This window comes from Micromys minutus (assembly GCF_963924665.1).
Source record: "Micromys minutus genome assembly, chromosome: X".
In the NCBI taxonomy this organism is placed as follows: Eukaryota; Metazoa; Chordata; class Mammalia; order Rodentia; family Muridae; genus Micromys; species Micromys minutus.
In genome coordinates, this window is record NC_137970.1 from 18,645,611 (window position 1) to 18,657,923 (window position 12,313).

The 12,313-nt window shown below is 37.0% G+C and overlaps 1 protein-coding gene across 2 annotated transcripts in view; it reads left to right on the top strand.

Annotated features, from left to right (window-relative positions):
- WNK3 (WNK lysine deficient protein kinase 3) overlaps positions 1–12,313 on the top strand; it is a gene marked incomplete at both ends in the record, with an annotated part of 97,699 nt that overhangs the window by 77,233 nt on the left and 8,153 nt on the right. For both annotated transcript variants that reach the window (XM_080909811.1, XM_080909812.1), the window contains 2 exons: positions 384–991; positions 6,984–7,195. In XM_080909811.1, coding sequence (XP_080765937.1) covers positions 384–991; positions 6,984–7,195 — 820 coding nt within the window. The remainder of the gene's footprint in view (positions 1–383; positions 992–6,983; positions 7,196–12,313) is intronic.

The following is a 12,313-nucleotide window of genomic DNA, read 5'->3' on the forward strand; positions in this document are numbered from 1 at the left end:
GGCCAGAAGAGGGTGAGCTGGAGTTATGGATAGTTGTCAGCCACCATATAGGTGATGGGAAACAAACCCTGGTCCTTTGAAATAGCAGAGAATACTTTTAAATACTGATTCATCTTTCCTGCCTTCTTAATTTAATTACATGTTATTTAGAATCTCAGCACATTTTATAGTGGGATTTTATTTGAGTATCATGAAGCCACTCTGTCCAAGGACCCCCAATGGAAAAACTGACTGTAGACAGTATAAGTTTTGTTATTGTCAAGTATTATATATGTCAAATCAACCCTTCCACTAGTCTATGCTGTCCTTTGATGGTGAATTTCCTCATGAGGTTTACCCTATAATTAGGTAGAACCAGACAAGTTTACCTTTTTATGTTTCAGGTGATTACAGTTCCTCAGCAGCAGCCAGTGAAAATGATGTCTTTTGGAAAAGAACACAGACAAAAGAACACAACAGTCCAGTCTAGTGAGCAAGCAGTAACCTTTGCTGAAGCTGCAGTGTCACAGTTGGTTGAAGTGGAACCTGCCCTACCTACTCATAAAGCTTCAGTTTCTTCACAAAAGTTACGAACTCTTTATGAAACCTTTAAAGAAGATAAAGGAGATCCTGAACAGGGTGATTTATCTTCCAGCACAGCTTGTGAGACCAGTGTGTCTTCAGTGACTACAGAAAAGAATGTGGAAGAAACTTCAACCACGGGAATTAGTGTGCAGTCTGGGTCTGAAGTGATAGATAAAGAAAAGGATAAATCAACTCCTGGGAAACAGAAATGTACTAATAAATTTTCAGCCACTCTTGCTGGTAATGGAAAGTCAGTGGCAAAAACTGGTCCAGAAAGTAATAAGTATTTACCACTCCATGAAGATCAAGCCTATACTCAAACACAGAGTTCACTCTTCTATTCTCCATCTTCCCCAATGAGCAGTGACAATGAATCAGAAATTGAGGATGAGGACTTGAAAGTGGAGCTTCAAAGATTACGAGAAAAGTAAGGATGCTCTCTCTTCTGTAACAAATCCAATTGTTTAGGGGTTTATAGAACTCAATTTTTGCTTTGTAGCTAATTGAAAATTAGTGGCATTTAATGATTAAAGCTTTTCTATGATAAAACTATAATGAATTCTATTGTGAAATGTTTATGCATACTAGTATCATTGTGTATAGAATAATTTTATTTTAGTTTTAAAAATTGTTTTGTGTGTTTGGGTGTTTTGCCTGCATGTATGTGTGCAGTTCCCATGAAGGACAGAAGAGGTTATTGGATATCCCCTAGAGCTGGAGTTACAGACAGTTGTTAGCTGCTATGAGGGTGCTGGGAATTGAACCTAGGTCCTGTGGAAGAGTATCTGGTACTCTTAACTGTGAGCCATCTCTCCAGTTCTTTTCAGGAGAGTGTTAATATTTTATTTTAGTTTTACGTATGTTCCCCAGGAACAGAACTTACAGACATCTGTGAGTCACCATGTGGTTGCTAGGAATTGAATCTGAGTCTTCTTTCCAGAAGTTAGTGCTCTTAACCAGTAAACAGTTTACTATGTAGTTCTGCCTGGACTGCCATATACTATGGAGATAACCTTTGTTGTCCTCAAATTTGAGGTGATTTAACCAGCTTCTGTCTCCTTTGTGCTGTTATTACAGGCATGTACCAAGACATCTTGACCTCTTTTGCTTTTTTAGTTCTTGTCCCTTAGGACTCTTAGAGTAAGAATTTACAACTATTCTTACATTTTATTTGTACACAGCTAATTTTTTATTGGATATTTTCTTTACTTATATTTCAAATGTTATCCCCTTTCCCAGTTTCCTTTCTGGAATCCCCCTATCCCATCCTCCCTGCCTCTATGAGAGCATTCCAGCACCCACCAAAGCCGTCCCATCTCCCCGCCCTGGCACCCCCTACACTGGGGTATTGAGCCTTCACAGGGCCAAGAAGCTCTCTACTGATAAGGCCATCCTCTGCTACATATGTTGCTGGATCCATGGGTCCTTCCAACAGCTAATTTATATAGTCAAAGAGACTAGTTTATCTTTAAGAAAATATAAGATCCTTCTAAGATCAAGCTTGTTATTTAGCAATGGAGATCATGACATTTTAGTAATGATACTATGGCAATATGTTTTACCATGTAGAGTGCTATTAAATATGTTTTGTTTGGTTTGGTGTTTGGTTTTATATACCAGACTAACCTTAGACTTGCTAAATTAAGCTAGGAATGATCTTGAACTCCTGACCCTGTTGCTTCTACCTCCCAAGGGCTGAAATTACAGGCATGTGCTGCCATAGCAACAACAATATTACACCACCACCACCAAAAAGTCAACACTATTACAAAGTTCATGATCTACTTTGAAAAGTGCCAGGCAAGCCTAGCAGCCAAAGTTTAGTTTCTAGAATTCACAGTGGAAGAATAGACCCAACTAATGAAAACTTTCTTCTGACCTTCACAAACACACATATCATACACATACAGATAATAATAATTAATACAGCAAAAATAACTAAAATACATCTATATACATGTTTACTATTACATTGCATATATTTCAATTTTTCTATATATTCAGTACTATGAAGGGTTTTTTGAGAATTTTTTTGCTTTTATTTTTATATTGATTCATGTTGCATTTGAAGCTATTTGTGTGAAAATACATGAAACTTAAATGAAATTTCTGACATCAAAAAGATATATAAAATATAGAGACATTACATATGGAAGTACATAAGTAAAATTTGTACACAGCATACAGGGAGAAGTCATACCAACTTAATTGATTGTACTAAGCATTTCACAAAACATTTGTGCATCAAATTAATCCATTTTTGCATCTTGAAAGATCTGGAAAATTTATCCACACATACACATATATTATGTATGTCAAGAGGGCATAAACCAGCAATGAGTACTTATAACCCATGACTCTAAAATCATCTAACATTTATAAAACAAATATGATAAATTGTAGCGGTAAAAGTTTTAAAAGATTCTGTTGCTTTTGGTCCCAAGGGACTTCTTACTCTGGGGAGCCTCTCCAGTGAGGGGAGGAGCACAGTTACCTAGGTGGTTAGTTACCAAGCCTGGTACCCACACTTCTTGTTCCACGGGCCCGAGTGCCCTCACCACATGCAGGCAACAGAGCTGGAACTGCATGTCCCATCTGCCTCTCAGCCATTGCTTTCACACACTGTTCTCTACAGCCCAGTAAAAACATGACTCAACAATCAATAACTTATCAAACAGATTTATATGTTAAATTCTCAATCCACAATCTTTCCACACAATAAGTTTACAACCAGTTGATAAAGATATAAACTGCCCAGCTAGATAAGATAAATTGACCTGTAGAAATCCATCCCTAGAAAGTATCCATATCTACCTATGGCTACTCAGAGTCACATGGAGATGAGTCATCCTCACCTTCCATCTTGAATGAATCTACCTATTCTCCTCCTCCGTCCTTCCTAGACTTTTGCCTCCTTCATTCAATGATAGGCTCGACCAGCCTTGTTGTATAATGACATCATCTTACTATGAAGTTTTTAAAGTGATTTTTTATTTCTGATGTTAGTATTCCATTTATGTTTTAAGGAAGTATTGTTATGGTTTAAAATATGGTCTTGCCATGTATCCACGGTGGGCCTCAAATTTGCCAAGTTCCTAATGCCCCAGCCTCCTGATTACAGGAAACAAAGATCTTTTTTTTAATTTCATCTCAAAATACGACCAGGTATGGTGATGCATGCCTTTAATCCCTGCACTTGGGAGGCAGGTGAGGATCCCTTTGAGTTTGAGACCAGCCTGTTCTACATAGCAAATTACAGGCCAGATGGGGCTATATATTGGAACCCTGCCTCAAAAAAATCAAAACTATAAATAAAACAAAAAAAATCTATTCTATCATATTTTTTTTTAGAAACGATATGGTCTTACTATGCAGCTTTCCCCCCTAGTGTCAAGAACTGAACACAGGCTTGAACAAGGACCCTGCTGTTACCAATCAACTGTCCACTGTCCTTTTGTTCTACTCTAATAGAAACTGTGAATAAGAAAAAATGAAGTTGTCAAATACTGGTTTTTGGCATTGATTGTATCCCTTGGTGTTGGTTATAGTGAGCTGAAGAAGGAGGTAGGAGTGCTCTCTGGTCTTACAACTCTGGTATAGGCCTAGTAAGCAAGACACTTAGCTCCTAAAATGCTAGAGTTATTATTCAGGGCCAGGAAATTGGGATTTCTTAGCCCTTGGCAACAGGTGGCATTGCAAGTGATATTGCAGCCTTAGGTATCATGATTCCTCAGCCCTTGGCAATTGCCAGTATTAGAACTCCCAGAGTATGGTTTCTGAGACCCTCCATGCTTAAGACTTGGAAGCTCTCTGTAATTCTTCCAATGACCAGGACCAGCAGCTTCTTTTCTCTGACTTTTTATAGTTTTCAGTCCTTTTCAGCCTCAGCTCCCTTTCCTTTCCACTTCTACCATCCCCCTAGTTCCTGCCTGGCCTCTCAGTTGAAGTACTGAGCTACTTCTTCAACTGCCAACCACTTGAACCTTACTGATTGTGAAGCTCAGCCCGCTAACAACCAAACTCTGTCTCTTCTTCAGCTGTCAGGCAGCCAACTGCCTTGCCACTTACAATAGCTCAGGCCTGCACACTGATCCGCTCTCTTTGCCTCTGCTCGCTCTGCTGTTTCTTTCTTTGTGTTTTTAGCCCAGCCTATACTACTGAAAATAAGCAAGACAAGACCACCCAGGAGAAGAAGCTTTATACTGAGCCTAATGTTACACCAGAGAAGCTAGCACAGGATTCAACAAGGGAGTCTTAACAGCCTGCTTACATAGCCAGAGGAGTATTTGGGTGAAACACAGCATATCTTGCACAGCATTGTCCGATTAGCAAGAGCCACAGCAGTCCCTCTGGTAGGCCACCAAAACTTATTCCCCTCTGGCCTTGTAGGGAGAGAGGAAAATGTTTGCAGAGTCTTATGAGTTCAGCAATGCTTTTGATAGCAGAAAAGCTGAGGACACACTGTTAGAACAGGCATAGTTATAGCTGCGCCTCTAACTCCAGGAGCTAGAGCAATCAGGTGAATTCATTGTGTCATTTTCTCAGGGCAGCAGTGGAGTGGCGTTATGGTGCTAGCATAAGAATGGTCCATCTGGCTGGCTGACAGTCTGTACTCAAAACAACCATGGAAGCAAGAAAGAGTCCAAGAGCTACTAGTTAGGGAGTCAAATTGCATAGTCCCCTAGTAACTGGGTGTTTTGTTTTTAAAATAGGAAAGCAAACATCAGGAGTGCTTTGAATAGGAATGCAAAAGAATTTATCATTAACACACAACTTTAACAGATTTTAATAGTGTTTAAAACCTGCTCAGTGGCAAAGGGAATGAATGCCCTCTTCTCATTACCGCTGGACTACATCCCTAGCCCTTTAGCATTCTTTTGTCAGTATGGTTTGTGCATAGTAACTTATTAGACAATACTAGACACTATAGACTAACAACTGTAAGCTGAGAATTTTTTACCTGTTAGCTTGGACAATCTGTAGTTGTACAGTTTTGTATTTAAAAAGTTAAATTTAAAAAATGAGTCCAGGCCTGTGGCATACACCTTTAATCCCAGTACACAGGAGGTAGAAACAGGCAAATCTGTATAGGTTCAAGGCTAGTCTGGTCTAGATTGTGAATTCCAGGCCAGCACAGTTACATAGTAAGAACCTGTTTGAAAAAAGTGATACATAGGATAATATTCAGGTAACAAAATTAAAAAGCACAGATATTTCTGTGGGATACAGTTAAAAAGTCTGTACTCTTAAAGCTTATAGATAATTGTTGAAATTGTGTTTGATGTCAGGTTGGTTACTCATGCCTGTAATCCAAGTACTTGGGAGGTAGAGGCAAAAAATAATGCTAGGAGGCAAACTGGTGAGTTCCAGACTAGCCAGTGTCACATAGTAACATCTCATGTCAAAAAAGAATCTGAAAAAAATGTATGTTCTAGTAAAGCCAGACCTTTTTATATTCCAAAATACACAATGTGCTTGTTTCTTTATATCTTAACAACAGCAGATTGGATACAAAACTTAATATTATGTTAATAAGATGAATGAAAACGTTTCTTTAGCTGGGCATGGCGATATAGGCCTGTTATGGTAGCCACTTAAAAGGCTGAATCATGAGCCTGAGTACAAAACAAGACCCACCCCTAACTTTTTACATTGCTGTTTACAGCTCTTCTTATTTCAAATAACTCTTTCTTCTTAAATATATCTTTTATTTTTAATTAAATATACATGTTTTCATGGGCATATGGTATGGTTTCATGATTCCTGATACTCACAGAAGCCAGAGGAGTTAAATCTTCTCAAACTGAATTTACAGGTGGTTGTGATCTACCTGATGTGGGTGCTGGGAATTGAACTCTAGTCCTTGAAGAACAGTATGTGCCCTTAACCACTGAACTCTCTCTCCAGCATCCGTTCTGTATTCTCTACCCTTTAAAAATTGGGGTTTTTTTTTTTTTTTTTGTCATTACTGATTTTAGGAGCTCTTTAAATATTCTGAATAATAGTGTGTGATAAGGAGAAAGTTGATATTTTTAACTATTTGGCTTTAAATTTCCTTTTATTATCTGTCTCCTTCTCTATTGAGACTAATGATTTGTCTTCATCCTTTTCTTTGTAATAGATTAATATAATTATTTAGGAAGGTGTTTTCCATCCTAAAATTGTAAACATACTCTGCATTACACCATTTTTAATACTACTACTTTGTAGGCAGAAGCAGGTAGATCTCTGTGAGTTTAAGGCTAGCCTGGTCTACAGAGTTAGTTCCAGGATAGCCAGGACTGTTACACAAAGAAACCCTGTCTCAAAAAGCAGACAAAGATTACTAATGTTTTTTAAAACTTTATTTGTACTATCTTTTTGAGTTTGTCTTTATGGCAACAAAGTTATTAAAATATTTTTGCATAATTTCTATTCAGACACATTCAAGAAGTGGTCAGTCTTCAAACACAGCAGAATAAAGAGCTACAGGAGCTCTATGAACGCCTTCGAGCAACTAGAGACAGCAAAGCCCAATCTTCAGAAGTTCCTTTGTCACCTGCATCGCCACGCAGGCCAAGATCTTTCAAAAGCAAACTTCGAAGCCGCCCCCAGTCCTTGACACATTCGGACAATCTCACTGTTGCAAAAGGTAAACTGATCTTACATGTAATTGTTTAAAAACCAAATCATATCTGGGCATGGTATGGCATGTCTGTTGTTGAAGCACTCTGGAGACTAAGGCAAGAAGATCATAACTTCAAATCTAGTCTGGTCTAAATAATGAGAACCTGTGTCAAGAAAAAGAAAATCTGGTCAAAGAACAGCAAAATGAGCACAACAGTGAAAGGACAAGTTGCATTTTATTAAAGTAATTATAAAATATGAAACAATGATGTGCACACTGATCTAAAAGTACTAGAATATTTGGTACTGAATATTTTGTAATGAAATAATGATGAATATCATTGATGATAGATATTAAAAAATAATTGTTTTGTGTTGTCATTTGGAATACAAACAGAATGCTGGCATCTTCACCTAGCACAGTTTCTGAAATTTCCCAATTGGTAAGAATTACCAGTCTCACATTTAGAGTTGCGTTAGAAGTTTGTGGGTTAAAGTACTCTCTTGTTCTGAATCAAGAGGTCTCTATATTTTACTTTTTAAGATTATTTTACTTTCATTTATGTGTATGTTTGTGTATCTATGTGGGCACATGTGTATGGGTGCCTGTGGATGCCAGAAGAGGGCACTGGATCTCCTGGAGTAACAGGCAGGTATGAGCCACCTGAGAACCAAACTCTGGTCTTCTTATAGCTCTCCACCACTGAGCCATTTCTTCAGTACATTTATATATTATTTTTAAGAATATTTTTAAATGGAGCCCAAAGAGATGGCTTGGTGGTTAAGAGCATTGGCTGTATTTCTAGAGGACCCTGGTTCAGTTCTTAGCATCTACATGGCAGCTCACAACTGATCTGTAATCCACCTCCAAGTGATTTTATACCTTCACATAGACATACATGCAAGCAAAATACCAATCTGCATAAAAATCAAATAAATAAGGAAGAGAGGACAGGAAGGAAAGAAGGGGGAGAGAGGGGAGGGAGGAAAGAGAGAGGGGAATATATTTATTTTTTTAAATAAATATTTATATTTTATGTGTATGTTTACCTGCATATGTGGGTATGCACAACATGGTGTACTTGGTGCCCATGGAGGTCAGAAGGCAATGCCAGATCTTCTGGAACTACTTAGGAAGGATTGTGAGAAGCAAACTCAGGTTCTCTGAAAGAGCAACAAGTACTCTTAACTGCTGGGTCATCTCTCCAGCTCCTACACTGTATTTCTTTAACTTTTGGAAAAGAGTCCATAACTACCTAACTAATAAAGAAGTTACTCATTAAGTCAGGCTTCTTTGGTTCCATGTACATAGTGAAGGTCAATATACCATATACTTACACATCTATTTTTATTGTTGTACTACTTAGAAAAGTGAAGTAGAACTAGCCTAGGTGTCCAACAGCTGATAAATGGATAAAAACAACTGGCACACAATTCAGTGAAAGTTTATTCAGCTGTAAAGAAAAGTCAATGTTGGAAAAACCAGTCATGTATGGTATATATACCTATAGCCCCAGCACAGGGGAGGTTGTAGCACAAAGATTGTTGAGTTTGGAGTACAGTCTATTCTGCTAAAAACAGAATTGAAGGGTAGACTAGGATTGAAGGCAGCTTTGAAGATTCAGTATCAGAAGTCATAAGACCTTCAGTCTGATGTTTTCATAGCTAGGCTTCATTTTGTTCCCAAATGCCTTGAGTGTTTACATATCAGTTTTGTTTGTTTAGAGGTGAAATCTTCCTATGATCCCTAACCTAGGCTGGGCTCAAATTATCCCTCTACCTGGCCTCTGAAGTTTCTAGGACTATAGAAGAGGCACCCTGTGATATTATTTTTTTCTTTTTTCTTTTCTTATTTTGTGGTTTGCTGAAGATGGAACCACAAAAGCCCTGCACATTCTAGGCAAGTGCTCTATCAGTGAACTCCACCCCTAGCTTACACAAATGGCTTCTTATTTATACTTTTCTGTTGTGCCTAAACTCTGGCTTATTAGTTCAATTATCTTATGTGTGCTATAGTTTTTCCCTGTTGTTAAACTTTGCTTTTCGGTGCTGTAAGTTTCACTTTGTTATCTGGGAACTTGGCTGCATGTGTTTTTGATTATTTTATCTTTTGATATTAGTATATATTTCTGATATGATTATAGACAATCAGGTTCTTTATTTTACTACTTACATGTCATATACCTGTTCCATCTCTCTAATGTATTTTTTAATTAGTTTATGTTGTATGTCTCTCTGTCTGTGCATGTGTGGGCCTATATTTGTGCCACACATGCATTTGTATATCATAGAATAATTTGTAGAAGTTGGTTCTAGAGATTGTATTCAAGTTGTCAGGTTTGGTGGAAAGTGCTTTCACCCACTAAGCCATCTTCCCAGCCCTTTTATACTTTTAATATGAATAGTATTTATTATGGACATCATTATGCAATTTGATCATGTATTTTATCTAGTCTGCTAGCCTTTGTCATTTTATTGGACTATATAAACCATTGCTATATAATTTAATTTATAATTTTACTTATCATTTTGCTATTTGTTTTTTGTGTCTAATGACCTTTTGTTATTGTTCAATTCCTGCCTGTCTTTCTTTGTATTGAACATGTATTTTTAAAATTTGTGTGGAGTGCGCAGGTGCATGTGTGTGTGTGTTTTCCTTACCACTTTCTACATATTCCTCAGAGATATAGTCCTTCCCTGAGCCTCAGGCTCTTGGTTTCTTTTTTAATTAATTAATTAACTAATTTAAAATGCTGCTACCCCCTTGGTCTCCCACTTCACAGAGACCCTCCTCCCACCCCATGCCCCTTGCTAGAGGAGCCTCTTGGTTTCTTAAATAGTCTGGAAGCCAGCAAGCCTCACTGATGCTGCTCTCTTGCCTCCCCTAGCAGCTGGAATTACAGATGTTTGGATGCCTGGCTTATTTATTATGTGATTGCTGGGATGGGAGCTTCAATCTTCATGACTGTACAATAAGTGCTGAGCCACCTTCCCATGTCCTAAGTAGATATATTTTTTGTAATGTTTAAATCCTATTGTTGTTTCCTTCATTATATTTTTTAAGTTATTTTCCTGTGGTGGCCATGGGAATTACAATTACCTTTTTAATTCAAGGCAATATCGTTCAAAATAACACTATCTTCATTTCAATGATATATGCATTTTTACTGTGTATGTGCCTTCATTTCTTTGTACTATTATTATTGTACACATTACATGTTACATAAGTCAATCATTTGTATAATTACATTTTAAATCATCTTTATAATCAGATGAGAGGATAAGAATTATAAGCACAAAGTACAATGTCATATTTAATAATATAATTCTTTTTGTTTCTTCGCATATGCTTTTACTGCATTGTTTATTTCATAATAAACTTTATCTGTTTATTTTTACAAGGCAACTGTGGTAGCAATTCATTATAAGACTTTTTAAAAGATTTATTTATTTATTATATATGAGTACACTGTAGCTGTCTTCAGACACAGCAGAAGAGGGCATCAGATCTCATTACAGATGGTTGTGAGCCACCATGTGGTTGCTGGGAATTGAACTCCGGACCTCTGGAAGAGCAGTCAGTGCTCTTAACCTCTGAGCCATCTCTCCAGCTCATTTAAAGACTTTTTAAAGAAATTCTATTTCATATTTTCAATTTATAGGATTTTTTTTGCAAAGCAGGTTATAGAAAAATGTCTTGGAGTCAAAGGCCATTAAAAAGACCAATTATGATTCAACTTATAATTGCTTTTGTCTTTGCAACAAAATATGTATATATAAAAAACATGTGTGTGTGTTTTCTTGGGCAATCAAAAAGAAACTTTTTGGATTTCCAATTTAAGTGTATCACTGCATTGACAGCCTCCAGTTCCTAGAAACAGTTGTACTCTTTATATTTTGTCTTTTGGTCCAGAGTTAAATGCCCTTAACTATTTGCAACATGTAGAACAACATTATAACCAGAATTCTAAATTAATTAGCTGTTTAAAGTTCATCTGTACTGAAAACTAGATAAATCCTTTTGTACCATAATATTGGTATAAAAACTAATCAAACATACTGAAATTGAAATTAAATATGTCATCTAATAAATGTCTACTAATAAATTAAATTAATAAATAATATTATGATGTAAGTATCCCCATAATACAAAAAGAAAGATCATTTTTGTAAAAGAGATTCTATCATCTGGACTCAAATTTTCATGAATTTTGGGAAATGATGTCAAACAATAGACTCCATTATTAGAGCATAAATCAAAATCATAATGTACACTTATATCACACCTTCTGCATCTTAGGAATGTCATGGAAGATCGTCAAAGCCAAAAGATGGAGTTAATGGCTACAGAACACTACTCTCTAGACTTGATACAACCATTGAGTCAACCATGGCTCACACAAATTATATTATCAACTTTTCTACAGATGATAATTAGAACATGTGGATTATTTGGATTAATAGCTACCTACCTTCCTTTTTATGAATATGAAGTCCACTTTTGCTAAAAGAGCTAACATTTGGGTCTGAATAAGTTCATTAGCATTAATAGTTTTATCTGCCCTCTTTACTACTTTAATTTAACCTTAGGGTCAGATTTCTGTTATTTAAGGAAAGCCTATGCCAGACTGGTAGTACAGGTTGATTTCCCCCCAAACTTTCCCAGTAGCTCTCCTGCCCCTTCAAGGCTGAAGGCACTAAGATAAGAGTAACTGAAAGATAAATGGGGCATCTGGACTGCTTCTTGTGATTATATGCATAAGAGCCACCAAGTTTTACATCCCATTTTGGAACACTGGTGATGTGCCCTGGAATCTTTAGCTATCACTCTTTTTCCAAACAAACTCTACCTCCCTTTTCCCTCTTGCTTAAAGAAAAAAAGAGCTTAAAACTTATAATAACTGTAGCTCAGGCTGGTTCTGAACTTTGAATGTTCCTGCCTCAGCTTCCCTAGTACTGATAGTATTAAGTATCTGCTGCAATGTCAGAGAGTCTTTTTTAAAATTTTTATTGGATAGTCCCTGTATTTACATTTAAGATGTTATCCCCTTTCCGCCAGTCCCATCCCCCCCCTCCCTCCCATTGCTTCCATGAAGGTGCTCTCTCGCCTAACCACCCTCTCTAACCTCAGCACCTTGGCATT